General features: G+C 35.9%; 1 protein-coding gene across 1 annotated transcript; it reads left to right on the top strand.

Moving 5' to 3' along the window:
• The first annotated feature begins 5,725 nt into the window (after window positions 1-5,725).
• LOC145256090 (uncharacterized) lies at window positions 5,726-6,211 on the top strand. The gene has a single exon (XM_080114673.1). It carries the CDS (start codon window positions 5,726-5,728, stop codon window positions 6,209-6,211), a length of 486 nt encoding a protein of 161 aa, XP_079970799.1.
• The last annotated feature ends 20,584 nt before the right edge of the window (window positions 6,212-26,795 follow it).

Below are 26,795 nucleotides of genomic sequence, written 5' to 3'. Positions count from 1 at the left end.
GAATTATTGATAGTGTTTACAGCTAGACGAGTGTTTCTTGTGAAAGTTTTGCGAGGAGGGACCATAGATTGGAGCTCAGTCGAACACTTTCCATGAAAATTACGATAAATCAGAGACAAACTCGCAACATCTCTTCTGTGAGATAGATGTTGCAAGGAAGAGAAAAAGAACATCTCCTACGAGGCTACGAAGTCTATTTTGAACTCTATCAAGGCAGGCCAAGTCCTTTCTAGCAGCTCCTGCCCAGATGTGGCAACAATATTCCACCCATGGACGTACCTGGCTCTTATATAGATAGAGAATTGCATCAGAAGTGAGATATCTACTGGATCGATAGAAAGATCCCACCATTTTTCCAGCGGCCTTGGCAACAGATTTGATATACGTGTTCCATTTAAGATCAGGAGTAATGGTCAAGCCCAGAAGCTTGTCAAAACTTGAGGCCTCCTGAAAACGAGAGCCATTCATTTCAATTGATGCCAGATGGGGATCAGAATGTTGATGATGTAAAGAGAGAAGCTTGGTTTTAGATGCATTAAAACTAACCAGCCACTCCTTTCCCCATTGTATTACGTGCTCAAGATCAGAGGAGAGAGAATTGGAGAGAACTTGGTCGTTTACTGTCTTAGATGTGCTACCATAAATGGTAGTGTCGTCAGCATAAATGTCTACAAATGATGTAAGGATATGATTTCGATGATCATTAATGTAGATCAGGAAAAGAGTTGGGCCCAGGATGGACCCCTGAGGGACACCGGCATTAATACTGTGGGCTTCTGATTTTTGCCCCTCAACTACTACTCTTATGAACCTATCAGAAAGAAATGATTTAATAATTGAGAAGACATTTCCAGCTATACCATAGCTAGAGATTTTATGAAGTAAACCTTTATGCCATACCCTATCAAAGGCCTTAGATATGTCAAGAGCAATTGCCCTAGAAAGGTTTCCTCCGTCGAGAGATTTGCTAATCCTATGAGATATAACTGTAAGCACATCTGCTGTAGATCTAGCAAAACGGAAACCATATTGAGTGTCACTAAGAAGGTTATTTTTGTTGAGGTGGTTGATTACTTCTGTATTTAACACAGATTCCAGCAACTTACTCATGACGCACAGGAGACTTATTGGCCTGTACTGAGAGGGGGATGAGCGATCACCTGAATTCTTAAATACAGGGCATACTGATGAGATTTTCCAGGGAGATGGGAAACTATTCTCCTTAAGACAACGTCTCAATAGTTTTGTAAGTATGGGCGCTAGTTCAGGTTGAAGTTTTTTGAGTACTATAATTGGAATACCGTCCGGGCCAGTTGCTTTACTAGAATCAAGGTTTTTGATTAGCTTGGCAACATCACGTACGCATATACGTATATCACATAGTGTGTTATCAGATACAGGAGGAAATATTGGGGGTTGGCGGCCTTGATCGCAAAAGGTAGAATTAGCTGCAAAGTTCTTGACAAAGAGTTTGGCTTTGTCTGATGCTGACGAGATTACCTCAGGTCCATTGATGATAGTTGGGATGGAGCACACGCTTCTGTTCAGAATTCTGTTTGCTATTTGCCAAAACTGGTGGGAACAAAGCCGCTGCTCAGCTACTTTGGACTTAACAGATTGAGCATACAACCATCTTGCGCTCTTTATTACTTTCTTACAATGGTTGCTGGCAGTCCTGAAAGCGTCTTTAGTTTCCATACATCTATTACGTTGGAAACAGTGGAAAAAGTGATTTCTGTGCGCTATGGCAGCAGCACATTCTGGAGAGTTAGGTTTTTGCTGAAACTTTTTCGAGGGTATGAAACGATCAATACCTACGATTAACCATTCCGTCAGGTCTAATACTATAGAGGACACATCCTTTTTAAATATGGAATGCAGAGGTAGATCAGTTATAAATGTACGGAAGCTATCCCAGTCAGACTTAGTGTATCGATATACTGTACGATGGAGAGGTACGTCTGGGGACTTATTACATTTCATTTTTATCTTAATTGATACAACAGAGTGGTCGGAAGATCCAAGAGGCGACAGAACAGAAACGGAACATAGTTCAGGGCAAGTTGTGAGAAAAAGGTCTAGTAGGCTCGCATACTGGCCGTCATTGTCGGGCACACGGGTTGGTTCCTGAACAATCTGAGTGAGGTCATAGGCAATGGAGAAATCATGACAGAACCTCCCCTCACCATCAAACTTAAACAAATTTTAAACCAACAGCTGCAACAGTTTAAAAAAAACAGTTAAATCTGATAACGACTTTAACACAAAAATTCCAGTCACAAGACAGCGGAAATTCGTCCAGTATTGAACTTGCGAACACAATCACAGAATTTTCCTATGACCCCGTCAACAACTGCACGTTCAGCTGATGGTTTTCACGATGGAAGGACACATATTACCATGATTTTTCTAACAAGGATGACGATTGGAAAAAACGTTTACTGATACGAAAGTCGGGTACAAAAGAAAACGAACGGGTTGTAAACTTTATTTTACCAAAACAACCTTCTGATTTTACTTTTACTGAAACTGTCAGCACCTTGACGGACATTTTGGGGGAACAACAGTCCCTGTTCAATATTCGTTATAACTGTTTCAAACTTTCAAAAAACCAGTCTTACGATTTTGTCACTTATGCCGGACGTATGAATTACGAGTGCGAGAGATTTCACCTCCATACACTGATTGAGGATCGATTTAAATGCCTAATTTTTATAGCAGGTCTTCAGTCGCCAAAAGATTCAGAGCTACATTCCCGACTGCTAGTAAAACTTGAAACTGAAAAAAACGTAACCGTTCAGGACCTGACGACCGAATGCAACAGGTTGTTGAGCTTAAAGGAGGACACAATGTTAGTCCAACAATCTACACTACATTCGCAAACGTCTCGCATCATTTCAGGTTCGAAAAAGAAACCACCATCCACATGCTGGTCTTGTGGTGAATAGCACTATGCACGATTTTGTCCCTTCAAAAAACACGAGTGCCAAGTGTGTCACAAACGTGGCCACAGTGAAAACCTTTGTCACCGTCCTAATTCTCCTAAGGAAAAGTCCCCTGCTAAGCAAAAGTACAAAAAGAAAAACCAACAAAGGAGATCAAACACAGTCTCTGCCTCCTTTAAAATTGACTTTAAATCTCGCAGGAGATATGTCAATGTTGGATTAAACGATAGTTTAGTTCGGTTCCAATTCGACACAGCATCGGATATCACTCTAATCTCACACAAAACATGGACAAAAATTGGCAAACAAAACTTAATATTAACAAACCATATTGCCAAAAGTGCATCTGGGAATGATACTAAACTGATTGGGGACCTGAAGTGCTCTGTCTCCTTCCGAAACTAAGTTTTTACTGAAACTTGCTAGGTGACAGACACTGATCTAAACCTGATCGGTTTGGACTGGATTGAGGAACACGATCGCTTCACTGTTCCATTGGAATCTGTTTTCAACTCATTTTCCCTAACGTCAACACAGGACACGGAAAAACATTTTATTTAGACGCGTAAGTCTAAATGTAGTGATGTTTTTCAGGAGGAGTTGGGATGTTGTACGAAAACTAAAGCCACTCTCAACTTGAAGACGGACAGCAAGCAAGTATTTAGGCCTAAACGCCAAGTTTCCTACGCTGCTCTTTACATAGTTGAAAACAAACTTGATTGTCTCCAAAAACAGGGAGTACTAGAACCGACAAACTTTTCCATATGGGCAGCTCCTATTGTTGTGGTCCGAAAAGCTAACGGCAAAGTTCGCATATGTGCAGATTATTCCACAGGTCTTAACAATGCACAGGACTCACACCAATATCTGAAGATCTTTTTGCCAAGCTCAATGGTGGGACGTGTTTCGCGAAAATTACCTCTCGGATGCGTTTTTACAAATTCAAGTTGATGAGGACTCCAAGGAGCTCCTCACAATCAACACTCACAAAGGATTATTCCGGTACAACCGTCTTCTTTTCGGGGGCAAACCTGTTCCATCTATATTCCAGCAAACTATGGATGCGATGCTGACATGCATAACGGGAGCCACAGCATTTATTGCTGGCATTATCATCTCTGGCACATCCCAGGAGGAATTTCTTCAACGGCTGATTGCAGTACTTGACAGGATCCAACAATACGGTTTCCATATACGAGCGGAAAAATGCCAATTTTACCGGACATCAATAAAGTATCTGGGTTTCAGCTTTGACAAAACAGGTCGACGACTCGATCCAGAGAATAGTTCAGCTATAAAAAACTTGCCAGCTCCAACAGACACCAAAGCCCTACGTTCCTTTCTTGGGTTGGTGAGCCATTACAGCTCATTTTTGCCGGAGTTACACCACATTCGAACTCCCCGAAATAACCTTCTGAAGAAAGAGGTTGCATGGAACTGGTAAAAGAAAAGTTTCACTCTTTTCAGAGCTTCTCCTGACTCATTTTAATCCATCCTTGGACATTATTGTGGTTTCTGATGCTTCTGACTATGGCGTCGGAGCCGTGATCTCTCACATTTTTCCTGATGGCAGTCAGAAAGCTATCGCCTATGCATCTAGTTCACTGACACCTGCAGAAAGGAATTACGGCCAAATCGAAAAAGAAGCTTTGACAATAATTTTTGCTTTGAAGCAATTCGAGAAAATGATTTATGGGCGCCACTTTACTTTGGTCACAGATCATAAACATTTGGTGAGCATTTTTGGTTCCAAGAAGAGTATCCTAGTGTATACTGCTAATCGACTTCAGCGATGAGCTACCACATTACTGGACTGCAACTTCTCTATAAAGTACTTCTCTACTAATTGGGCATGCAGATTACCTGTCAAGACTTATTAGTACACACCGGAGGCTACCGGAAGACTCTATTGTTGCAGCGATATCACTTGAGCCAGAAATCTCCTCAACACTCACAGCTACAATACTGGAACTACCAGTCCCTGCTGATATGATTAAAGAAGCCAGAGCTTTTGACACTCTACTTCAAGAAGTCATCAGCTATCACCGTACCAAGTGGCCAAAAGTATCCCCAAACAACCTGCTATTACCTTTATTCCAACGGAAATCTTCCATATCTGAAGTTCATGGTATACTTCTCCTTGCTTAACGGGTCATCATTCCCTAATCACTGCAAAACAGGGTCTTAAAGCAATTCCATTTCGGGCATCAAATCACCAGTCGAATGAAAGCGTTAGCACGTGGTTACGTTTATTGGACTAATATGGACAAACATTAGAAATCGTGCACGAACTTGCAGTAAATTTCAGCTAGCAGCTAAATCTCCTCGGAAGTCTGTACTTTCCCCTTGGTCACCCCATCACATAGATTTCGCAGGAACCACCGATGGACGATTTTTTCTCTTTGTGGTAAACGCCTACAGCAAATGGCCCGAAATATTTCAAATGAACCGCATCACTTCTGAGGAAACAATTCCATACTTCAGAAGATTTTCAGCAGGTTCGGCATTCCCGAAACTTTGGTCTCTGACAACGGCACCGCTTTTAGCTCAGCCAAGATCTCCACCTTCTGTGAACAAAATGGTATCAATCACATTCGCGCAACACCGTTCCATCTACAATCGACGGCCAAGTCGAACGATTTGCGAATACCTTTAAAAGAGCCCTTTTAAAACTCAGGGGAGAAGGGTCAACATCAGAAATTCTGGAAACATTCTTGACAAGCTATAGGGCAACACTAAACCCAAATACACCAAACAGTACCTCACCAGCTGAATGCTTAATGAATCGGAAAATCTTACTGCACATTGATGTTCTACGTCCAAAACCACATAATCCCATCAAGAGGGACACAAAAATGGAACGGCAGTACAACTGCCATCATTGCTCTGTCCAGAGAACATTCTCTCCGCGTCAACAAATCCTAGCAAAGGATTACCGCAACAACAAGGACTCATGGACTCAAGGTTACATTATACAAAGAATTGGAAATGTAACATACAAGGTAAAAGTCCAAGATTCAATTTGGATTCGATACGCTAACCAACTGCGACAATCACATCTTCCAGACAAAGTACAACAAGCCCCTTCTATTCCTCTAAACATCTTGTTGGACACCTTCAACTTGCCTCAACAGCCATCAGAAGCTTCTCAGAGCATCGAAGCTGCGATGCAGGACCGAAACATCCGGAAGTCCGCTCGCACCCGTTATCTAACACAACACTTACAGGTGGATCCCCAACTTAAATCGTACAAGCAACATAATTAAAACGGGAGATGTTCGGACGACAAATAAGAATCCAATCTAAGGGAGATAACTCCAACACTTCAGAGAATAATTTTTTCCCCTTTTAACGAGAAATCAGGAGATCTCGGCGAGAGGCGGCGGTCTGCGATGGGGACAAATGGAGGAACGAACATCGTTCTTCATAGCTGGGACATTTTGATTCACATATGTTCCCATCTGATCTATACCTTTATGTAATCGTTATGTTAAAAATCAATAAACGTTGTTAAACGTTAACCCTTGTTTTCGACTCTCATCGTTGTGATTTTACCATCTGTGTTCTAAGTGTTATGAAGGATTTCCTTACGGACGTCATAACATATATATATATATATATATATATATATATATATATATACATTCAAGAGAAAAAATTGATAAGCGAATAATATAAACTATTTCCTGTGTATAGTGGTTGAGAAAGCTCTTTATACTGACTTTTCTACTACTTCTACCTCTCTATGTCTCTCTCTATTTCTCTCTCTCTATCTCTGTCTCTCTCCCTCTCTCTCTCTCTTTATATATATATATATATATATATATATATATATATATATATATATATATGGGGGTACGTTTTTGTGTGCGTGTGTATTACATTTACTTAATGTAGACTGTAATTGTTAATTTAAGAGCAATGTCTACCGTCTTTTCTTCGTCGTTTCGAATAGATATAATGCATTTTGGAAAAATCTTAGGGGAGAGAAATATCTAATCTTTATGCTAGTATGATGCGGGAAAATGTCTATTCATAATCAAATATAGATTCTTTAGATTGAATACTATTTACTTTTGAAAGTTGAAAATCTAGACGCTTTACTTTAGTTGCCCAGTGATTTGGTTTGTATTTGAAGTAATTATATCCTTCATGTAAATGTCTACTCTGGCTGAAATGTTATTTTCCTTTGTGATGAACAGATGATGAGATATTGATTCGATTGTTTTAGTTGAAAGACGATACGACCTTACGGGAACTAAAATTAATTTGGCTGGGCATGGCTGGGTACTTTATGTTAGATAATACGCTTTGTGGGTAATGAATCAGGAACTCTCTTGGCAGGCTGTCATTTAATAAACAATATACTTGTTATTACAACAGGGAATTAGTTAAAAACCTGATCTAGACTGCGGCTAAAATCTGTCCGACTGGCACACTCAGCAAAACACACGAGCCTCTTTGCTTTAGAAACCGCTAATGGCCAAGTAACGCTGCTGTATGTACTTTAAATATTAACACGATTTATTTCACATTATAAAATTAAGAATACTTCCATTCATAAAAGAGAAAATAATTGATAACTTCGCTTAGGAAAATACATATCATTTTGAACTGTCTCCATATTCTATTTTTTAATAGATATTTACAGTTGTATCGATGTTTTTAAACATATTTAAGAAAAATATACAGAATTAAGAAAACATCTATGGGTTAAATTACATTTTGATATATGCACTGCATGATCTGTAATTATAGTACACGCTGGAATGTAACTAGTAGATTCCACAAAATTATGCAAGATCTTCATTAATTCGTAAAGCTTGTGAGTCTTCATTGACGACAAAACTTAATAAAGAACATGACTAACAAGTTGAACAACGATCTGTCGTGTAAAATATGTTGGAAACAATATTGGGAAAAATAAAAATCCTCCAGAAAATCCAGGCTTGCGAGATTTTAGTTTCTATGCATGGGAATTCTCATTAATCGGTTCAAATAATAACTATGTAAAAATAAATCTACTTTTACGTTTACATGATTTTTGGCATCTGATATGTTTGTTATGTGCCTTTTACATACACCATACAGCTATGTTTTTGTTGATAACTGGTTAACGAGAATCAAAAATGTTCACACATTTTCAATAGATTTATTTCCATTAAACTCTGTGAAATCATCCACTCATCAAATAGATTGTTTTCTTACCCTAACTATATAACTGTCGACGTGCACCAGAGAGAAGATTAACGGTCCTTTCTGTAGTGACAATAAATTATAGTTATATTTGATAGTAATAAACCTATGCTTTAATTCATAAATAAAAAAAGAAACTGATATAATACCTTGAATTGTAAATGTAATTGTCAAGTTTAATTTTTCATTTGTTTACTTAAAAAACTTTTAGGTAAACTCAATTCTTTATAACGAAAAAATCATACAGCTAATTTAATACGCCCACGCTTTCTACTTGTGCTGTAGTAATAATTCTCAAATGCACTGCTGACATTAGATTGCATTAAAATTTGAATTCTGGTCAAAACAAAACTATTTCTCATCAGGCAAGGAAGTTTGGAGCCAAGGTGGAAAATCCTTTGGAGTGAGACTACACCAACACCAAGGGATAAAGCACTGAAGCCCCAACTAGACATCGTCAAGAATGACTGACTGCATGATGATGATGATGATGATGGTTTCTACTTTAATCGGATTTATTAGGTTACAGATTCCCCCTACTTATCGGAGGCATTTCGATAAAGAAACCTTCAACGAACACCCTCTCGCATATAAAGTATTTTTGTCTAAATGCATGCGGTAGATGCAATCCATATTTTTTGTCAAGATATCGTATGGTATAGTTGCAAGAAAGAGAATTTGACTGGACAGAACTGCAAATTTTCTGAACACAGATAATGTGCGTTGTGCGTGATTCATCATACATTTTTCTGACAGGCAATCACATGGGAATAGAAATGCGTTATTTCACAACACGACTACAATATTAACCTAAATAATATACATGACCTTTCGTCAGTCTTAGGTTTAAACGACTTCTATCTTGATAATCGCTTCTTGTATGATATTTTGATGAAGTTGATCGAGTTAGAAGCATAATGTCTCATATCAGACCACTTCATATCAATATTTATCTTGCTATTTCAACCCCTCTCATTATCTTATCTATTTCACTTGCTATTTCCACCCCTCTCTTTATTTTATCTATTTCACCAACTCTTATCCTTTTGCACTTTCCTCTATCTTTATATATATATATATATATATATATATATATATATATATAGAGAGAGAGAGAGAGAGAGAAGAGAGAGATGTATTTGATTATATACTTACATATGCGTATGTATGTTCATCATACATATATATATACATATATACTTGTGCATGTCTATGTTTTGTATGTCGTATGAGTTAGTGTATATATATATATATATATGTGTGTGTGTATGTGTGTGTGTGTGTGTGTGTGTGTGTGTGTGATAGGAAATAAAGCATGCCCGCGAGCATTGACAAGAATCAGTGTTCAATAACAATGGATACACGATACATTCTTATTCTGTAAGTTTTATGTTGAGATTACCAAGAAAAAGCTCATAAGAGATAATTTTATGTCTTCAGAAAAAGGTTGAAAAGTACGTGAATATATTTAACATTAACGAAAACATGAAAATAAAAAAAAAAACGTTTACTATGTCACCAAATCTGATTTGGAAATATAACTGTTTTATTTTTAAAATTGATTTAGGTCAAAATTAAAACTAACTTCGATGATCTAAAATGGGTCGGTGTGTCTCCGTGATTATGCCGCACACACACACACACACACACACACACACACACACACACACACACACACACACAAACACGCGCACGCGCGTTCGCGCGCGCCAACAAGCACACACACATAGTCTATATATCAGGGCGCCCGCATTGTTCGGTCTTAAATACGCTTAAATATGATATTTTTTTATTAATACTGCTCTCGTATTTATATTGTATTGGGCTTAATATAAAGCAATTCTTTTAAAAGTTAAAAAAAATGACTTGGGCGACGTCGCCGATAATCGAAATCAAAACGCTTAGCTTAAAATTTATTTTTTATCTTTGACGTTAATGACTGCGCCATGAAGACAAGTTTGCGTCAGAGCTTAAAATTAAATCATAAACAAATAGCTACTACAACATACACACATATTCATAATGCCGGCGTTCACCTTAAAATTTCATTAGGCAAGTATAAATTATGTAGAATATTTGAATGAATATAATTAGACGTAATAATTAACTAAAGATGATCAGCCAATAAGGAAAATAGAAAGTTCTATTTTTTTTTAAATAAACAGAAAAAGATCCACATTTTATCTTCTTGACCTTTGAGGCAATATCTATTGTCTGTTATCAAAGTGTACAATCTCTTACAGCAGATACTCTAATCAAATAGCATATGTGGGGGCCACCCCACATATCAGACCATTGCTCTTTGGCAATCAGTTTTGTTGAATGTAGGGGGAAACCTTCATAGCAATTATCACTATCCAGTTCCATCTCGGGGGAACTGGCCCCCTCCCTTCACTCTATACATTAAAAAGACGGCATTGTGCCTAATTTACCTAGTTAGGAATAAAATAAATAATTGAATAAATAGAAAAAAAAACGGTCTTCTTTTTTTTTTTAGGTTTAGAGTTTTGGCTGTGTTTGAAAACCAAAGACCGGCTTCCGAACTCCACGGGTTTGGTTAAAGACTGAGAAAGGCCCGTTTTAGGTAGCTATTCCCTTTCTTTCCTTTTTCCTGTTTTGCTTGTTTTTTCACTTCCTGTTAAGGCAATTAACTATTTTTGTTTAAAATATTTTTCAGGTTTGTCTCTCTGGACTCGACTAAAATAGCTGGTCAATTTGGGTCTAATGTGGTAGAGTAACATCTAACAGAATCCTCAGCTCAGTGAAATCGGCGGGGTTGAGTTGGGAGAAGTACAGAGGAGCAGAACACGGTAGCTGGTCTAGGATCCAGCGCAGAAATACGTAGCCTACAATCCGATGCACAGAGGGGGTTTCAATGCCACCACCTCCACGCGGTCCGAGGTCCGCTTTAGTGTTTAGCCCGGGTTCTGGTGTTCGTGTCGCTGACATCGCTGTCGGTTCAAGCTCAGAACCAACAGTTCTTGCTGGGGTTGTTCCCTGCACTATAATGCTAAAGTATACTGTCTCACTAGAAGTCGGCTCCTGGACTGTTAAATTTGATTCACCCGGCAAAGATAGGGCTAGTCCAGCTGTGCGGGGTTACCGGCTCGGTTTATAGACCGGGATTTCACTGTTAGCCCGTCCCCATAGGAGAAAAACATTCATAAAGTCGGGACTGAAATCGACAAGGTCCTTACACTTTGCGGATCTGAAGACCACCGACTTGAATTAGGGGTCTTACAACGTAGTGCCGTGAAAATACTGTATATCCTGGACTCTAAGCTCAGCTTAACGCTGAATGACTTTCAGAGGAGCGAGGATAGAAGCGATGAAGAGAGGCTGCAAGAGATGAAATAAAGAAGTGACAAGAGCATCCGGCTTCGGAAAAAAAGAGGGCTGAGTATGAGAGGGACTAAAATTCAGAACCTATGTGTCGCCTGATCCATTGGTCCTGAGCAATTAGGGGTCATTATTAGAAAATATAGGGACGCCGAATCCGTTTACTCGTCCCTTGTCCCCGTAACCTGATGTTAGGGGACTACAATATAAAAAAAAAACTCGCCTGCACCGGAAGGGGTTCAAAAAATTCCCGTCCTACTCACGTGCGATATATTGGCCATTAACACTAGAATGGAATGTCGTAAGCCTCACAACAGCCGACCCATATGACAAAGGAATGCCTAAAGAAACCCTTAATAACAGTTGGCTGTGGTAATAGCAGCCCTGAGAAGCCAGCCGGAGAGGGCACCTCAAGAGCAGAAGACACGCCATCGGAGGGCTGTAGCAAGGTAGTAAGAAAGAATTTAAAAACTACAAAGACCTCCTCAACAAAAGAGCGGCCCCCAGATGCACAAGATCGGCCAGTTCTCCCTTTGATTATTTAATTAGAAAAATAAGCTTATCTCCCCCCTCTTTTTAAAAAGAATATTTGCTTAATTTTAAATTAGGCGTTTACTAACATATTCTAACCGCTAAAAAATGTTTCATTGTCGTTCTTTTGGAAAATTCAACACTTTGTACATGTATAAGCTACAATCAACGTACTAATGACTGTTTTGACGATTATTGCGGTTTAATAAGGCGACCAATTAAATGGTAAATATATATATATATATATATAAATATATATATATATGTATATGTGTATATTTATGTATAATTCTTAACTTTTATTAAAAACATATTATTATAACCTTATATTTACACCAAATTCAGATTTATAATTTTCTTCTATTTTTTATTCTCAACCCTTATTACTGTTCTTATCAAGTAAATATTTTCTTTTTTATTTTATTTTTTTCCAGATACATCGGCCTCACTTAAAATTTGCTAGGTTTATTTATGGTGATATTACATATAAAAAAAAACTACCCAATACTATTGCTGATGAGTAGACTTTTTTTAAAAGAAAGTATATGTCCAAATTATTGTCGGTGGCTTAATGTCTATCACAATAAACACATCGTTACCGAAACGATCGTACAAATTATTGTCGTTGTTGTTGTTCCTTATTATGAAACAGATTTTTAATTTTTAATTCTAATTTTAATTTTAAATTATCAATCACATTACTAAATAGTAAAGTAGCTCTAGGATATTTGTCTATCGAGCTTATTATATATCTGAATTACAACGAGTACTGCTCTTTTCTTCTATTTTAATTAATTTTTTAATTTTACTATCACATTAAAATACACTCTGCTTTTTAGACTACTGTTCTAACCCCCTTTAAATTATATATATATATATAAATTTATATATATATGTGTATATATACACATATATGCATGTATCTATGTGTGTGAGTATATATATATATATACAAATGCATATATATATGTACATATATATACATGTATATATAAAGGAATGAATATATATATATATATATATATATATATATATATATATATAGTTGAGAATATTGCGACGCTCTTTGTGTAAACAAATCGAGCGGCGGTATTTCGGACGATGTTAAAACATCGTTAAATTCACTACTCGTTCAGCGGCCGCCAATAGCGTAATGGTTAGGAGCCCTGACATACAGACAGTCGGGTTCCAATCCTGGCTCGAGGTGGTTGCCTGTCTAGCCGCACTGATGAGCTGTGAAACAGCGAAACAGTACTGTATGTGGATGACTATAATGCTCCTCACCTTGAGTTGAGCATATTGAGAAGTGATACACGAATTACCATTAGCGTATAAGCGACGCTCTTTGTGTAAACAAATCGAGCGGCGGTATTTCGGACGATGTCAAAACATCGTTAAATTCACTACTCGTTCAGCGGCCGCCAATAGCGTGATGGTTAGGAGCCCTATAGACAGTCGGGTTTCAATCCTGGTTTGAGGTGGTTGCCTGTCTAGCCGCACTGCGAAACAGTACTGTATGTGGATATATATATATATATATATATATATATATATATATATATATATATATATGTATGTATATCAATCTCTAAATGGAATTAGGAGTTAAATTTTGGAGAACAGAAATAAAGGGAGTGGGAGAGCAGGTGAAATCCTTTAAAGATTAGTGCAAATGAGGAGAAACCCCAGGGACGAAAAAAATAGCCTGTAGGCATCTTGTAGGATTTATTTTTTCCAGGAGATGAAAATATATATTGATTAATCTTTCGCAGAGTAGGGTTTTGTATGTGCTTGATTGAAATCAAAATTATATCGAAAATTATACAATCGTTCAACGTTCAATTAATGTTTTATCCTGTTTCAGGATAACGTACTATAATTCATTAGTGAAATATCTGTTCTCTGGTAATTATATCCTGATTTAAGGGATACAGCTTTTACTAGGGAGATGTTCGTTTCTAGTATATGTCTTATTTTTATGATATTAGATTTCCATTTCGTTTACTTGTGGTTTTGTTCGGTTAACTTGTGGCCATCCTCCCTCTAGATATAACATCCGTTTTTTGTATGAGTAATATAATGCCCTACATGTTGTTATAACATGAGCTTCCCAACCCTTTCTGGAAAATCAAACAGTCGGCTGTTTACTCACAAAGTTTCTAAATCTGAATCGAATCCACTATAATACCAGGATATTTATTTTTCTAAATGTTCTATCCGTTAGCTGTGTGCGTACTCATTAACATTATGCCTCTGTTTGCGCATTCATCAATTCCATAGGGATAGTATTTTAATTCTGAAACGGCAGCCTTAAATATCCCTCTTAATAAGGTATGCGGGTAAATTTCTATTTTCTTTCTCCTCGACTGATGTTAAGCACTGCAGAGATTATCATTTTCTCCTCCTTCTTCATTTTCTCTTCTTCGTCCGTTTCTTCTTCTTATTGTTTTCTATTTTATTTTTATCTATTGGTGCATTTACGTAAGGAATACTGGCAAGTCGAGCTCGTAAAATCAGATTAAATTACAATCATACTCCGTGTTGCGATTCGTATTTATTGTCTTTCATCGTTTTTTATTGTCTTGATCGTGTCATTGGCGTTGCAGGAAATGGATTGATTCGTCCTTCTCATGCATGGTGCACGCGTCTACTGCGAATAAACGACCTTAACTTGAAGTGAAAAATAAATTAATTTATATAAGAGTTATTGATATATATATATATATATATATATATATATGTATATATATATATATATATATATATATATATATATATATATATATATATTTGGATATAGATATTCAAATAGATGCGAAAATAAAACATCACGAATTAAAAGATATGTTATATATCGTAAATCACGTGCCTTATATTTCACATTCTGAAAGTTGACGTTTTTTCCATATTTATAATTACCAGTCCGTCTTTTATCTTAAACATTCATTATGTGTAAATTCGAGTTTTATAAACATCATCTCTGCATGTTATATGTTGATTTAAACTTGTCTCTGTTTATACCTTAAGTCTTACGTGTTTATAACTTACCCTAGAAACCAGGATGCTTCATACCCACCATGCCATCTCGCCTTTCTCAAAGTATACACGAGCGCACGTATCTATTATTCGTCCATGAACTATATAAAACCAGGTTAAATAATTATTTCGTAACCATCAATTATGACTTGTGATGAATTTTAATATAAATATCTGTGTGGGTAAGATTACTCAAAATCAACATCGAGAAAAAGAAGCTCGCAAATTTGTAGGGTATCGGAATCTATATTGGAAACAAGTTTTACATGTTTTCCGATGCCAAAAATAGTCTTTAAATCTAAACTACCCGCGCGTAAAATACGCTTAAATATGATATTTAAAATACTTTTAATTACTTTTGTGTTAACTGCAATAATATATACGAAAACTTGACGAAGTTTTCGTATATATTATTGCAGTTAGTTCAAGAATAATAAAAGGAGTATTTTAGTGCAATCAGCTAGCACTGACATTTATACTGTGGCATGGAAAGTTGGTAATGTTACTATTATACCAACGTAACACGCATATAAAGCGATTAAAAGTTAAAAGTTAAAAATAAACTAAGATGAAACTGACGTTTCTGAATTTTTTAGGTGAGGATTGGTTATTTATATTATTATTCATCGGACTACTGTTCTCATTTTCAGTGTGATTCTCTCAACGTTTCGGTCGATACAATCTCCGACCTTCTTAAGGTGTATCTTGTCGAATTCGGAAATGTTTCTGTCGAACTCGGGAATTCGGACGGCATTTCGAGCAGAACTCTTTATTTACTTCACGGAGTAGCATGCTCTTTTTCCGTCAGTTTTATATAATACGTATTTTTCTGATTGCAAACCACATATATTACTTGTTTTGCGATTTTTTGTAATAAAAATATAAAATATAATCTGCATTACTTTATTTTAAATGAAGTCTTAACGAACGAGATGCACTTTCTTTCTGGCCTTCACCACTTTGCTACAGCCATCCTTATTGGTTGCTGCTGTTGATGTTGCTCGGGACAGTGCCCCCTCCAGATGGCTTGGGGAAGCTGCAGACGTAGTTTTTCCGCTCGGGGCCAGAGCAGCAGGGGCACTGTGGGGGTTATTCTTGGGGCAGTTCTTAGACATATGCTCCTGCTGCCGGCAGTGCCAGCAGTTGACGTTCACTGCTTCGCTAGCCCAGCGAATGAGGGTCCTCTTAACTAACGCTATCTGTAGGGGACTTCCCCCGCCGACGCCCGTGGCAGTCTATTTTTTACGTGCCTTTCCGTCCGATCTTTGTTAAAGCAAGGATTTGGATATATTGGATGCAAAAGATCCTAATGCTAGTCTTAAATCTAACCCACAAGCTACCCCCGGTAACTGCCCCCACTAACTGCCTCTAAATTAGTCCTGTCAGCTGCTCCCGTAAGTCGGCCTTCTCCAACAAGGCCTATTACCTAAGATCACAGGGGGCATAACTAGTTTGTGTTTAGTATGATCTCGCCATTTAAACGTAAGGCAAGATAAGAAATCTATGTCGCGTCTTCTAACTAGCATACGATCCAAGTATGTATATGGATGGAAGGCACTCTAGTATGTCACGTCCACATCTCCCTCACCGGGTGATCCTGTCGACAAAATCGCACGCGGCTAACAGGTTAGATAGGCTGCTTTCACACCTCTCCAACCCTTTATACCCTTCACGTTATCTATATTTGGGTCCAGGATGGCTTTCCAGTCGCCAGCTTAAACAACCCGCCCGTCGAGTGAAATATTTCCACTTGCCTAAAAAAGAACCCATCTCGCTGTGAAAATTAGGCGCATAACAAGCAACGATCTGGTCGCTGCTTTTAACGGAAACATCGACCGCGACCAATCTTCCATGTGCGTCCGCGTGAACAACAGTAACCGTCGCAGATAGGGTGCGACTCACTAGGACAGAAACTCCACAACTACGAAGATTGTCATATGCTGAAAGCCTTAATTAAAAATCATCCTCGCAACACTATACGAGAAATAGCTGTTGAACTTGAGACAGACCATTCAAGACTTGTACACGATTTAAAGCAAGTAGGGAACTGAAAAATGTTGGATAAATATGTGCCGCACGAATTGAATGATAATAAAAATGGCGTTTTTAATTGTCTTCTATGCTCCTTCAGCGCAACAAAATAACCCATGGGCTAGCGAAGCAGTGAACGTCAAAGCGTATTGTTACATGTGATGAGAAGTATAACCTCTACGACAACCAGCGACGTTTGGCACAGTGGTTGGATGCCGAAGTTACTTCACAACACTTCTCGAAGCCGAAATTGCACAAAAAAGGTTATTGCGACCGTTTTTCGTCTGCGGCAATCTCATCTATCACAGGCGAACCAATTACGGCGGAGAAATACTGCCGACAAATTGATAGAAATGCATCAGAAGTTCTAACGTATGTGTCCGAAGTTGGTCTGTATCAAGGAACATATTATCTCCCATGATAACGTTCGCCCGAATGTTGCTGAAATGACTCTGCAGAAGCTGAACATATTGGTCTACGAGACTCCATAGTCCCAGATCTCTTCCAGAACGGATTTCTATGCTAATGGAGTAAATAAACATGTTTCTCGTCTGCAAAAAAATGGGTCGATTCTAATGGTTCTTATTTCAACTCATAAAGTTAAAAGTCAAAGGAGTTATGATCTTTTACCTTCAACGTCAAGAAACATTATTTTTGCACAAATCTATATGTGTTGTGCTTTAGTATACATAGAACGTACACCAATGCAAATATCGGAACATTATCACACATTTCATTCCATACTGCTTTACTTAGTTATTTCTGTGTTTTTTTTTGTTTTGTTTTTTTTTCTTATCAATTTCATTTTCCTACCTCATTTGATGTACGAGTATTTGATAGATTGGACAAATTATAGTTTTCAGTAGACATTATTAATGTAATAGCGATATTATGTACAGGATCGGACGAGAAATTTGTCGCTCAAAAGAAAACAACACTGCAACCATATTTAACATTTATTGAACAATAAATTCAGTTAACTTGATTATGTAGTAGAGCTGACATCTATTTAATTTATCTACCGTCAGTCTTAATAACCCCATCGGTACGAAACTGAAAGTATGCTTTCCCACAAGTGCCGGCGTGAGATCGGCGAATACACGGCGTATGGCAGAGATCAGGCGTGCTTTTGTGTTGTGGAGGTCATATTGGTAATGTTTTTGATTTATGATTAAACAAAATAGTCCAGGGAGTTCAGTTCGGGGAAAGAGTTTTCAGTGAATTAAAGATGCAAATCCAAGTACTCCTTCTGAAGACAAGCCTGCGTCTCTTTTTACTTGTGGGTCGGCGCCGCGTCCTTCTCCCACACTAAGAGTATGCCAGCAGCCACCTGAATTCAGTAAAGGATTACCATAATTTTCAACACATCTGATTAAAAGGTTCTATAGATCTTGAGAACTGTACTTAACTGGACAACACGTATACAAAAAACGGAAATGAAATAATGTCATTGACAATGGTATTATTCTACTCTGTATTTCATATTCGAGGGCGTAATCAAGCTAATAGATAAACATGCATTGGAATATATTCAGTTTGCTTCAGAATTGATATGTTTTTCAAAAATACAGGCTTGTGTTGTCTTGATTATTGTGAATAATATTGGTAGCTCGATTATTCTGACGACTGTGAATAAATGCATTCAAGTAATTTCAAGAACACATCACCCAAAAAGAGGGGCGTACATGATAAGTATTGAGACTGATGTTTCTCGCCTTACAAGAACGCAATAAAATACAAATTTAAGAGAGAGAGAGAGAGAGAGAGAGAGACATATTTCGGAACATTTTACGCTAGATTAGTGATAAAACGCTATCTAAAATTATAAAGGAGAATGCAGAAGTACCAGGAAATATTCTTTAAATGCGTCTTAACGAACTCGATATATATACATACATACATACATACATATATATATATATATATATATATATATATATATATATATATAACTGCTTCATTTACTCACATAAATTAATAAACGAAAGTATAAATTTATATGTAAACTTTAAGTATTTACTTCAACAATGCTCAATACGTAGGTAGAGCTAGTTAGTATTGTGAAGAATCATAGAGTGGTTGAAACGCGTAATATTTAGGGTAGCTTAATCACCATATATATTTTATGACTTACTATGTATGTATATGTAGTTAAAGGGAACAAAAGCTGTTATTGTTATGAATACAAATTTAAAAGGGCCCTTTCTTTTGCAATGCCAATCGTTATAACCCTTTTTTATATTAGGCTAACTTTTTTAGAATCCTTGTGTGAATTGGTATAAACACACAATGAGAGAAATTAACAAGGTGATTAACAGACAAAATGATTAAATATTCAACTCTTGCACGACTTTAATTAGGCACACACAGGGCGAGCTGATTGATGTTTTTTTCTTTCTTCTGTACTTATTTAAATAAGACGTAGAGGTGAGCAGTTAAACACAAAGGCATTAATAAGTTATAATGACCAAGCAACAATATCATCCTAAAATGGTAGATTTCCGACTATGGAATCGGTTTGGGCTAATCATACATTTGGAACTAGCTTAGAATCTGAGATTTTTAGCAGTGATAGTAAGAGATATCGTGTTATATATGGAATCGGTTGCTACGAGTGTGATCCGTTATAAGTTTATTTTACATATAACGGCTAACACCCCTTGCAATCTACGAACTTATTGTCTTAATAAATAACTGAAGGATACTCGTAAAATTGTCTAAATGATTAAATGTGAACTTGTGCATAGCATAAAAAAAAAACAATCACAAAAATAGGAACTCGCTTAATTTGACCGTGATTTTATCAATGATTAATGCACGAATTTTGGTCGTATTTTTTATTTAATTATTGCTAAGTACACGTGGAACAACGTCTCATTTAATGATAGATTATGGTTTTCTACATATATATCTGCTGGTGACAATTATCATTGAAACTTAGCTAGGTCAAACAAACAGTACTAGGCAGTGTGTTGGGATTGAAGTTGAAGCGAGTATAATGATTTAAAAAAAAAAAAAAACGTTCACTCCTTGTAAGTAAATACACAAAAAAAACACTCGGTCTGCGAACGAAACCGACATTTAAAGACATTTCAAAACCATTTACGATTAACATGAGAAATACGCCATGTCTTTAATTGGTACTTTATAACTAGGAACTTAAATGTCTCCCTCTGTATTTTTTGTGTTTTTTCGGTCAATTTAAATCTTTATACTTTAGATTATTTTTTTTTTAAATTTGAATTAGTTAATTGATTACAGTGGTCAACATCGAACAAATTTTGGAAAAGTTGTCTTATATTTTACAACATGTATTACGTTTTTGTGTCACAGTATCTCAAAATAACACCCATTTTGCCCTCGGAATTCAATTAGTTTGCTTTTTATCAAATGGGAATGGTTAAAAATACGCTTTCAATGTTTGTTATAGAGGTTTCATTAGTGATTGTTTAAAAAATATTTATTCTAAAATAATTTTCTTTATAACATTTTTATTATAAACTCACGTTAATTCTAATACCGAATTATATGAGCTTTTTGTGCAGCATACCCAATCACAAATCGATATATCATCTTTATATGAGTTAGGTGTAAATTTTCGCTTTTTTGCCAATCGCGTATGTGTTGCGGCTTAAATATATTTTTTAAATTTTAACCGTAGTTTGCCATCATAACCACGTCCCAGTTGCCTAAGTAGCATGTTTCTAGTTATCTTAAATCCTGACAAAAGCGGCACTTGTTCGTCGTTTACAGAGCCATTATGTTCGGGAAAGTAATTCATGTGCGAGTTCAAGAATCGCATTTTGATACTCATATTGCAGGCAATGTTCTTAAATGCCATTAACATGCTTGCTACGCGACATTCATTGCTCTCCGCTTTCGTGTTATACATAAAATTCATGTAGAATGTAACAAGATAGTCAACCCTCCGCGCTTAAAATGGCATCCTCAAATGCAAAAGAGCTTGTTTTTTTTATCCGCGTTCTATTTTGAGGAATATAGAAAATACCAGCCCTTCATTGTTTGATTAACAAATTGCGGAACGTATCGAACAAAAACTGAACACAAAGCCTTGCTTGATTCAGTGGTTTCGTAAATTGCTTCATTAAACCAAGCTTTTTGTCCAGCTGAGGAAATAGAATACGTTTTCTCTCACATTCACTTTACAAATCCCAGCTCTTCGTGTACTGGCCATTCTTTTTGCACATTATCGTGAGCATAAAACCTTGTATATATCGTAAATCTGCACAATTAACCAAGCAAGAAATTGAGCATTTTAAAGTCGACACTAATCGGCCATATATGTTGGTCATAAATATATTTTCTATGACGTACTTAATTGTTCTGATATTTAGTGTTATTGAATGTGCAAATGACACATATGCACATTGGTTTCTACTATTAATATGAGAATATTCGAATACTTTTTACAATTGTCAGTAAACATTCTGCAGTTCTCTCATTTACTATACCGTACACCTTAACATATAAGTAACCCCACAATGCCTTTAAAAGAGAGTGTGTCTTTCTCTTCAGCAAAATATCTTGCGAATTCTCGATGAATCGTAAGGAAGAAACTTAATCGAAATTCCTCATTCAACATGTCCTTATCTTTCAAACAAGACGCATATTCGCTGAATGTTTGAGATGAGGATTGGTTATTCGAATTATTTGGATTCATCGATCTACTGTTCTAATCTTGAGGGTGAGTTTCACGTTTCCGTCGATGCAATCACAACCTGCTTTGGGCGTATATTGTCGAACTCGGGAATGTTTCTGTCAAATGAGAATTCAGGCGGAATTTCATAATAACTTTTATTTACTAAACAGGGGTAGCGTGTTATTCTTCTCTTAGGCATGACTCGATAGTGGTCTTTTAATATATAAAGGATCCCAGTACGATAAACATTCCCGAGTCCGAAAATTAACACCTGAAGAAGGCCGGGCGTTACATCGATTGAAACGTTGTGAAAATCACACTCTAGATAAGAACAGTACCCCGGTAAATAAAAATAATAAAAATAATACGAAGATGCAACATTGTTATTTTGGACATAGATATCCCGAATTAAATCTTTTATTAGATTAATTGAATAAAAACAATCTGACCTTCTTCTCTTTCTCATTAGGATTGTAATGAATCAGATGTAGCAACACTGGTTTAAATTTAGCGGTACATTTTTAAATACAGGTACAGGGATTTCTTTACTATAGATGGCAGTGTTTTTTTTTCATTTGTTATGTTGTTTTCTATAATATTTATACCACAGTTGGTGGCATGATTTGAAAGATCGAGTCCAGTCAGAGGAATAGCAATATCTAATAAATTTTGTCAACACCCTGCTCCCACGAAAGAAATGTTCTGTGCATATTTTGAAAACTATATGCCGTGGCTTACTTCTGTATTTATTACCGAACTTCATGCCAGAATGTGTATTGTAAATGCGCTTCACAAAGGTGCTGACAAAGGTGTAAGTTTGCGTACACAAGAAACATAGAAAAAAAAACATTTGAATTATTTGTATGCTTTTGTCGACTCACTATCCTAATTATCTGACAAAGATAACAAAAAGAGAAAACGTAGGTTAATCAGAAGTCTGATTTTGAGGTTCATTTCACGTTACTTAGTCCGACAGAATTACACCCGTGGCATTCTGGAAATAATAATCAGAGACACATAGAGATGCTTATCGACTGAACATAAAGACGACCATGAAAATAGTTGTGAGAAAAATCCCTAAAATTTCCAAAATATCAGTATTTTTCTTTTTACTTTTTAATCTTATTTGTAACTAAACAACGATGTAACTCTCAATAAATGAATTAGAATAACAAAATGATGGGTGATATACAACTTCAAGTCAGTATGCATTCACTGATTCCTAAAATCTGATTACTAAATTTTTCAAACGGAAAGTTCACATAATTTTTCAAATTGAAAGATATATCGAAGTATGTTATTCGCTAACATTCTGGTCTGATCTAATATCTTTTCACAAGATTTTGTTGAGTAACATTATAGCGATTCTCAAATGAAAATAATGTACACTAGATTTGCTGAATAATACATACTATTTACTAATGGCAGGACCCGTTAACGGCGTTTCTCGCCGGGAGAATGCACCTCCCCATCCTAAAAAATTAAAGTACGGCTGTTGTTACTATTGCCTAACCCCAAACTCCCATTCCCCAACCTCCTCATCTTAAGAACAGCTTTTGGCATATATACATTCCCAACATCCTCATGGTAAGAATGGCTTTTTGGAATGGACACCCATAATTTACCCCTGTAAAGAACGGTTTTCGGAGTAAACACCCCATTTTGTTGGGGCGGGTTGTCAAAATATCCAGGCCAAATTTAATATTGATAATCGTTGTCATGGTCCGTACGCGCCAAACTATGAACCAATATTGAATCATTGTGTGTGTAGTGTCGGAAAAATGTAAATGCTGAGTACTTATGTGTTTTGTTAACGTACTGAACGTGATACATGAGTGTGTTTTATAAGTACTCTGTGTTTACATTGTAAAATTTAATAATCGCATGATAATATGTTCGATAATTTCGTTATTAAATTTCCCCTGTATAAAGTTTGTCAAGCCATTATAATATAGACAAGTTATTTATGTGAAAATGTTGAAAAAAATTATGTTTTCATCAAGCGATGTATCCATGTAAAGCTTTAAGTTCACCTTTAAGTAACAGGGTGTGATTCGGTGTAGAAAACTAAAACAGTAAAAAAAATAACCCTTATAATGTCCTGCAATATGGTTTCTGTTCTGTTATATCTACATCAGATGTTCCTACGGTTATACATCATTGGATTCGCGAATCTCTTGACGGAGGGTTCCTTTCTAGGGCAATTACTCTTGAGATAACAAAGGTCTTTGATAGGGTATGGCCTACTTCACAAAATCTCCAGGTATAGTATAGTTGGACAAGTCTTTTCAATTATTAAATTATTTCTCTCTGATAGGTCCATAAGAGTGGTGGTTGATGGTCAGAAATCAGAAGCTCATCTTGTTAATGCTGGAAAACCTAAGAGTTCAATCCTTGGTCTAACTTCCTACCTGATCTACATCAATGATCTTCCTACTCACATACTTAGATCATTCGTAGATATTTATGCTAATGACACTACCGTCTATGGCAGCACATAAAAGTGCATGAGCGACCAAGTTCTCTCTGACCCTTTCTCCTCTGATCTTGAGGATGTGGTACACTAGTCCAAAAGTGTCTGTTTAATTTTAATGTATCTAAACCAAGCTTCTATCTTTACATCATCGACGTTCTGATCCCCATCTGCCATCAACTGAAATGAATGGCTTTCGTCTTGGGGAGCTTCCATCTTTTGACAAGCTTCTTGGATTGACGTTTACTCCTGATCTTAAATGGAACACAGAGGAGACGTTACGAGCCTGTGTCTGCTTTATCGTCATTTTCACGGTACGTGCTCGTCAGAGCTCAAATCTATGGTCTCTCATCGCCAAATATTCACGAGAAACATTTGTCTAGCTGGAAATACTAACAAGAGTTCTCCAACACTCTTTATTTGTGCCTAACACAAAACGTGGATTTCATGAATAACGTTTCATTCTTAGAATGAACACCTGTGGAGCTCTCTTCCGTTTTCCTGCTTTCCAGCTGACTACAATATTGTCGTTTGCGAGTTCAACGTAAACAAGTTATTGATGAACTGTTCCCCTTATCCAATCCAATAAACAAAATTTACACTTCTAACGATCACTATGATATTACCGCTTTTACTTTGTACACTCTTGAATTTTTATTCCTCGGGTTGCCTCTGAGCCTTGATAAATTGTGATTTATTTTGTAATAATAGGGGAAGAGAATGGAAAGTCGATTATTATGATTATTGCAGGAAAACTTCTAATAAACAGTAGCCTTTTTTACGGGAATAATCCATAGTTACGTAGGTAAATCAAAATAGTTTGTTTTTTGTTTGTTTCTTTGTTTGTGTTTTTGTAATAGTTTCGCAGTTGTAGTTTCTATAAATAAGTTTGTGCTTAATCACGTTAATTTACCCAATGGTCTTTTTAACAAGAAATAAAATTAAATGAAAAATTATTCTGCATCCTTTTCGAAAACCTACCTATTTTCTCACGATAAGAATACGGTATTTTTATTTTATTTAAACGCTGATAGATAACCAAAACGTATGGAAAATAATTTTAAAAGATACTGTCTTATTTTGTTCAGAAAACTACTTATTTGTGGATGATGTATATGCGATATTCTTTGTAAAATCGCAAGTACCTCACTAATAACGAAGGTAAACGGAAATTTGTATTTTATTGATTTTTATTATTTTGATTCGCAACTGTATTTTCTATGAAATAATTTTGTGCTTAAAACGAACAGGCGTCACAAATATCGTAGGAAAAGCGAACTCTTATTTTTATTTTATTTTTAATAATTTCTTTACTGTTTTCTCGAGCAAGTGAATTTCTCCTTATCGTAGGTAAACAGAATATGTGTTTTAAAATGATTTCGCAACTGAATTTTCTATGAAATAGTTTTGTCCTTATGAGATGTAGCAGCCAACGAGAAGAGATTAAAATGTGTAAGGGAGAAATCGTTATTTTGTGTAAAGAAATTGAAAAAGTTAATTCTTTGCATCGGATTTTATAATCGAGATCAAAAGGGTGGGGGAGGATATAGTAAGGATGTGTCTATATTTTCCGGATGTAGACATATCCGGGAACAGAACTGTAGCATGAGAAGGAAAATAGAACTACTTCTTATGCACATGTTGGCAATCCGCGTGAATCCCTTTCTAGGATCCAATATAGAGTTTTAATAGTTTTAATATAATGCATAAATGTGTCTATTGCGGCGGGCAGAAATAAAAGGAAATGGCTAATAATAATTCGGACATAATACATTTGTATGAGATTCTTGCAAACCTACGGTAATCTGTCCCAGAGGGAGATTTCTGTATCTCTTTTATTATATATAGGGATTAGAGATACAGAATATTATAAAAAATATTATAGTAAAAATAATTACAATAATATATATATATATATAAAATTAAATCTGTAATCACACAATATGACTCGCAAGAAACCAGTTCAAATAACAAGATCTGCTGCTATCAATAGCAATGGTCCACTCCACAAATATAATCCGAACAAACATGCTAATCGTAATACTTCTAACCCACCCTGTTGCACTAGGAGAAAGAAAAATATTTGGTTTAATCCTCCATTTAGCATAAATGTAAAAACTAGTATACCTAAAGAATTCTTCAATATTGTAGAAAACTCTTTCAAATACCCACACAGATATAGTTCAATTTTTAATAAAAACTCAATAAGAATTTCTTATTCTACTATGCCTAATTTAGCACAAAGAATCTTAGCATCTAATAACAAAAAATTAAATCAGCCAAAAAAAAATTTTATTATTATTATTATTATTATTATTATTATTATTATTATTATTATTATTATTATCATTATTATTATTATTATCATTATTATTATTATTATTATTATTATTATTGTTATATTGGTATTCATATTAATTATTATTACTGTTGTTTTTGGTAATATTATGATTTTTATAATTAGTATTGCCAGTATTATTTTTATTATTATTATTGTTATATTGGAATTTATTGTTATTATGGTTGTTATTATTAGTATTATTATTATTATTATTATTATTATTATTATTATTTTATTATTATT

The sequence above is a fragment of the Euprymna scolopes genome, chromosome 32 (assembly GCF_053919585.1).
Source record: "Euprymna scolopes isolate OS-2025 chromosome 32, ASM5391958v1, whole genome shotgun sequence".
In the NCBI taxonomy this organism is placed as follows: Eukaryota; Metazoa; Mollusca; class Cephalopoda; order Sepiida; family Sepiolidae; genus Euprymna; species Euprymna scolopes.
Note: the sequence above shows the minus strand (reverse complement) of the source record. Positions and strands in the feature narration are given on the sequence as shown.

What these genes read in the sequence shown, in the direction of transcription:
- LOC145256090 (XM_080114673.1), top strand. Translation starts at nt 5,726, where the DNA reads ATGAATCGGAAAATCTTACTGCACATTGATGTTCTACGTCCAAAACCA.